At 52.7% G+C, this 6,000-nt stretch overlaps 1 protein-coding gene across 2 annotated transcripts in view; it reads right to left on the minus strand.

Moving 5' to 3' along the window:
* Window positions 1-284, minus strand: part of MTMR12 (myotubularin related protein 12) — a 43,499-nt gene extending 43,215 nt beyond the window's left edge. The window contains exon 1 of one of the 2 annotated variants that reach the window (XM_045571513.1): window positions 102-284. In XM_045571513.1, coding sequence (XP_045427469.1) covers window positions 102-182 — 81 coding nt within the window. In that variant the 5' untranslated portion in view covers window positions 183-284. The remainder of the gene's footprint in view (window positions 1-101) is intronic. The other variant, XM_036410546.2, reaches the window with a different exon arrangement.
* Between the last annotated feature and the right edge of the window lie 5,716 nt (window positions 285-6,000).

Raw genomic sequence — 6,000 nt, forward strand, 5'->3', positions numbered from 1 at the left:
GCCGCGGACCTCGGGCTCCGGCCCTTCATCCCGCCCGGCCCTCCACCCCGGCGCCCGCCCGCCCCCCGGGCCCTCCCGGCCGCGGCCGCCCGCCCGCTCACCTCGGGGCGCACGTACGACACGAAGGAGGGCTTCGGCGCCCGGGAGCCGCCGCCCCCGCCGCCGACGCCCTTGCCCAGCATCCCCGCGTCCGGGGCCGCGACGCGCGGGCACAGGCGGCGGCTGGGCCCCGGCTCGGAGCGCGGCCGCCGGCTCAGGCGCGGCTCCGCCCCTCCCAGGCCCGCGAGGCCGCCGCCGCCCGCATCCGGCGCCGCGCGCCCCGCCCGCCGCGCCCGCCCCGCCCACTCCCCGCCGGGCCACGCCCCCTCCCCTCGTCCAACTGGCGGACATTCGCCATCTGAGATTGGCTGTTTCACCAGCGGGAAAGCCCGCCCTTCTGCTTCTCTGATTGGCCAGAACCGCTCTCGGCCCACCCCCTGCGCCATGCCTCTGTTTGAATGCACCTGGAGAGATGTTTCCTCTGACCAATCCAGAGAGGGTTCTCTCGGAGCTCGTCGGCGATTGGATAGCAAGCATGTCGCCGTCGTCCAATGGTCCGGCGGGGACTAAACTCGGAGCAGCTTCACAGCAGTTGTCTTGTTGCTTTGAAATGAGACTTTCCAGCCTCCTGGCCGGTTTGGCTCAGTGGATAGATCCTCGGCCTGCGGGTCCCGGGTTGTGGGCTCGATCCCCAATAGGGGGCGTGCAGAAGGCAGCTGATCAATAATTCTCATCATTGATTTTTCTCTCTCTACCCCTCTCTCTTCCTCTCTGAAATCAATAAAGAATAAAAAATTAAAAAAAGAAAGAAAGAAATCTTCCCAGAAGTGCCGAAACCGGTGTGGCTCAGTGGATAGAGCGTCGGCCTGGGGACTGAAGGGTCCCGGGTTCGATTCCGGTCAAGGGCATGTACCTTGGTTGCGGGCATATCCCCAGTAGGAGATGTGCAAGAAGCAGCTGATCAATGTCTCTCTTTCTTGTCGATGTTTCTAACTCTCTATCCCTCTCTCTTCCTCTCTATAAAATATATATATATATGTGTGTGTGTGTGTGTGTGTGTGTGTGTGTGTGTGTATTAAAAATAACAAAATAAAATAAATAAAAACTTAAAAAAAAAAAACTTCGCAGAAGTATAGGATATCAGATCGCTACGTGTGAGTTCCAAATCCACATTAACGGCTTCAGGTTTATTTTAAATGTTGGAAAAAAAAAATGAGATAAACCAAGAGTTAACAGGCACTTGGGAATAGGTTTAATGTTTGATTATAAAAGGCCTTGTCGATCTCGTTTTCCAAAATTTTTTTGTTTCTTTGTGTTTCTGACAATATTCAAAGACTTTGTAAGAGACTTCTCTTAACCACTCTCCCAAGTTACCAATAAAACCCTCATTTTTAGTGAAGATTGCAAAGAAAGTTCATTGAAATAACATATTTGGCGCCACGCACTGTTAGGCTCAGATGGATAAATACAGGGCACAGCTTTCAAGGAATTCCGTCTAGCCCTGGCTACCTGGTTTGGCTCAGTGGATAGACTGTGGGCCCAGAGACTGAGTGGTCCCAGGTTCAATTGCAGCCAAGGGCACACACCTCGGTTGCAGGCTCAATCCACATGCAGGAAGCAACCAATGGGTGTGAGATGGATGTTTCTCTGTCTTTCCCCCTCACTCCCACTCTCTAAAAACCAATTAGTTCTTGACATAGAAAAAATTAACTGCAAATATTTATTAGTGTTTTCCACTAGAATTAAATTCTAGTGGAAAACGCTAATAAATATTTGCAGTTAATTTTTTCTATGTCAAGAACTAATGCTCTTGCCTTCTTCATTACCATGAATGCTCCTCACCCACACTCTTCCAAGCAACTCTGAATAAATCCAAAATCTAACAGATAATGAATGCACTTGCTTTTGCAAACATAGTTTTAGGACAAGTCCTATAGCCTTGTTCCCAGACCTTGAATGCCACGTCTTGAGTTTCAATCTCATAGAAACAAGCACTGAATTCAGTACAAGATCAAGCAGCTGGAGTTTATTACTTTATTGAAAAGAACTTGTGGCCCTAACTGGGTAGCTCAGTTGATTAGAGTTCTCCTGATACGTAAAGGTTGCAAGTTCAATACCTTGTCAGAGCTGATACCAGAATCAACTTATCTATAATAATAAAAGTGTAATATGCTAATTAGACTGGACATCCTTCCAGCCAACCCTCCTAACGAAGCTGGGCTGCAAGAGAGACCTGGGTCCCAGGTGCCAGAGGGAAGCCAGTGCCGGCAGCCGGGGAAGGAAGGCCTGCTCTTGCACAAATTTCATGCATTGGGCCTTAAGTGAATTCATAAATAAGTAGAAAACAAACGTGTGTGTATGTGTGTCCCTCTCTCCGTCTCTTTGAGCTCCCTGGGGTGTTCTTGTGGGTTCCTTTTTTTTTTTTAATATATTTTATTGATTTTTTACAGAGGAAGAGAGGAATAGAGAGTTAGAAACATCGATGAGAGAGAATCATCAATCAGCTGCCTCTTGCTCACCCCCCACTGGGGATGTGCCCGCAACCAAGGTACATGCCCTTGACCAGAATCAAACCTGGGACCTTTCAGTCGCAGGCCAACTCTCTATCCACCGGGTTCGGCTGGGTTCTTGTAGGAGCCTCGGGTGAGTGCGGGGTTTGGGCATGAGGCGGAGGTCCCTAAAGCATCCTCTGGGGGCGGTGATCTCGGGGGAGCCACACCATGTTCCCCATGGTCATTGGGCCCCAAAGGGCCTGTAAAATAACGCTCGTTACCATTTAATTGACAAGACAACTATCTTGCAGAACATGATGTTACTATCCTAGGATGTGTTGGGTCATTTTAACTGCAGAATTTTACTGAGATGGAGTTGTTTCAGCGAAGACGGAGTGTGTGTTACTCCTCTACGGTCTCAGCCTCATTTCCCACAAGACAGCCACTGGTAAGCCCACCCTGTTTTCAGCGCCGTCGCCACCACTGAGCTGCATTAGCCTGTTTCCAGGTGAGAGAACAGATGTAAGTCGTTTGCCCAGGTCCGACAACTAGTTACCGACAGAACGGGGATTCCAGCCAGTGGCAGGTTCCAGAGCCCATGTTCTTTTTATTATAATTACGCCCACGAGGACAGAGCACCGTGAAAGTGTCCGTTCTACTGGGGGAGGCCAAGCCAAGCTTCGTAAAGAAAGACCCTCCTTCAGGAGGCGCTGAAGAATGAAGGTCTCTGTCAGGACCGAGAACACCACCTTATATCTCACAACAGTTTTTCACTTTTCACAGTGAAGAGGCAGCCCCGCCAGGGCACTGCAACCGAGGTGCACTCCCTGGCCAGGAACCAAACCCACCACCTTTTGGTGAGCGGACGACGCTGCCACAACCGAGCCGCCCAACCAGAACTGACATTCTTTTTTTCTTCTTCTTCTTCTTTTTTAATATATTTTATTGATTTTTTAGAGAGAGGAAGGGAGAAGGATAGAGTCAGAAACATCGATGAGAGAGAAACATCCATCAGCTGCCTCCTGCACGACCCACACTGGGGATGTGCCCGCAACCAAGGTACATGCCCGTGGCTGGAATCAAACCCGGGACCCTTCAGTCCGCAGGCTGGCGCTCTATCCACTGAGCCAAACCTGTCAGGGCAGGGCTGACGTTCTGAGCAAATTTTTAGTTCCTTACTTTTCAAATAACTTGGGTTTTCCGTGATCTCCCACCAGAGTCGGTATGTCAGCGCGGTCCCTATGGCCGGGCTGGTTTGTTGGACATGCGCTGGTGCAGCCCCACAGGCCCACACTTAGAAGCGCTTGGCATCTCATGCTCTGCGCTCGCAGCTTGAGGTTCGGAATCGCTGTATCTCTAATCTGTGGTTTTGGAGTGAAGTGGGATGAGACAATGGAGGCAACCTGGCGTCTTGCAGCCTCAACTCCTGCAAAGTGCCAGCTCCCATCCTTTCCCCACCCCTGCTGGGTGCCCACCATGCCCTGGCACCCTGGCCCTACCCCCCCAATCTAAGACTCAGCTGCCAACTTTTGTGAGCGCAGAGCAGCGAGGCCTCGTTGGCCAGGAGGGACAAGGGTGGACTCTCTTCCACTGTCACCATCCACCTCTCACCCCCTTGAGTGCCTGGGTGCAGTCCCCCCTCATTCCTGTGTCTGTGGTGAGATGAGTAGCCATCCCTGCCCTAGTGTCTGGTCAGGGCCTCTCACCCACTCCGTCCCGATGCCCTGGTGTGGCCGGGCACACAGCCATCCCCTGGGGCCGCCCAGACCCCACAGGGAGGGCACTGACTCCCTTGCCATGGGCCAGGACCCCACATTTTCATTGGCTCTGGGTCCCGCAAATTATGTAGCCGGCCCTGCCTACCCTGCATCTTTTACCTGTGTCCTTGGGCAAAAATAACAAAACAAAATAAAAATAATAAAAATAACATTAAAGGCAAACTGTAACTGAAAAATAAAATTTTTAAATAAAGAATTTTTACTTTTTACCTCTGGATTTTGAACCATGAGCATTGTTACCTAGATCAACAATAAATCAAAATGTATATACACATACACATACCTATCTTGTGTAGATTTTTTAAATTAAAGCAAAAATCACATAAGGTAAAAGCCATTTTAAAGTGAACAATTAAAATACCTCGACTTTTAATTTGTAAACAAGAGCCTGTAACAGTCCTTGCCATTTTCCGTCTCTGCTTGTCTTGGCATTCACTCCCGTCCGCCAGGGTCTCCTCCCAGTGCCACACCAAGGCATCTTCCTCAGAAACTGTTGGGGCCAATCTAGACTCTGAATTCCTAGGCACCAGAGCTGCACGCTGCCTTGGCTGTGACCTCGAACCTGCCTTGGCATCACTGCACTGGGTCCAGGCCTTGCCTCATTCCCTGGCGCTATGCCAGAGCTTCTCATGGCCTGAGGATGCCCCCCTGCGCTTCCAATATTCCCTACAGCACAGTGCTCGGTGCTGTGAAGAGATGACCCAACGAATGGATGGGTGGGTGGGTGGGTGGATGGGTGGATGGATGGATGGATGGGTGGGTGAATGGATGGGTGGGTGAATGGATGGGTTGATGGGTGGGTGGATGGGTGTGTAGGTGGATGGGTGGGTGGATGGATGGGTGGGTGGATTTATAAATGGATGGGTGAGTGGATGGGTGGATGGGTGGGTGGATGGTTGGATGGGTGGACTTATGGATGGATGGGTGGGTGGATGGATGGGTGGGTGGGTGGATGGATGGGTGGATGGATGGGTGGGTGGATGGATGGGTGGATGGGTGGATGGGTGGATGGGTGGATGGGTGGATGGATGGGTGGATGGGTGGGTGGGTGGATGGGTGGATTTATGGATGAATGGGTGGGTGGGTGGGTGGATGGGTGGGTGGATGGATGGGTGGATAAGTTTTCTGACCTGACACTCCGGAACCGGCAGCCTCTGGGACAGGGACACTGTGCCCTCTGCAGGCTGTTAGGAACTGTCGAGCCGGTGAGGCACTCTCAAGCACGGCTGGGTGCGGGATGAATAACTGGAGGAGGAACCTGGGACTGCTCCTCCCCGTCCTCCCTCCCCAGGCCTCCTCTGGGCCCAGGGGCGGGCATGAAGCATGCACTAGACCTTGGCTTGTGTCAGCCGCTGCGCCACCACAACTCCCAGAGGGGACACACCATTCACTGGAGAGCCTGGGGGTGGGAAGTCGCTAGGCCAGAGCAGGGGAACACCTCGTCCTATCTGGTTTCTGAGCGCGAGCTCCAGTCCACGTGGCCTGACGTGACCGGATTACTCCCGAGCTTAGCTTGGTCACCGGAGGCAGTCAGGCCCTTTCAGAACGCCTTCCTTCCTTCCTTCCGTGTGCCCCTGGCTCTGGGCTGGCCCGGAGCCGCGGCAGGCCCAGGGGGGAGCAGGGCCAGGCCCGTCCTCCGGCCGTGGTCCCCCTGCTTGTCCGTGTGCTTCTGGGCGGGCAGTGTCCCCACC

The sequence above is a fragment of the Pipistrellus kuhlii genome, unplaced genomic scaffold (assembly GCF_014108245.1).
Source record: "Pipistrellus kuhlii isolate mPipKuh1 unplaced genomic scaffold, mPipKuh1.p scaffold_m20_p_4, whole genome shotgun sequence".
NCBI lineage: Eukaryota > Metazoa > Chordata > Mammalia > Chiroptera > Vespertilionidae > Pipistrellus > Pipistrellus kuhlii.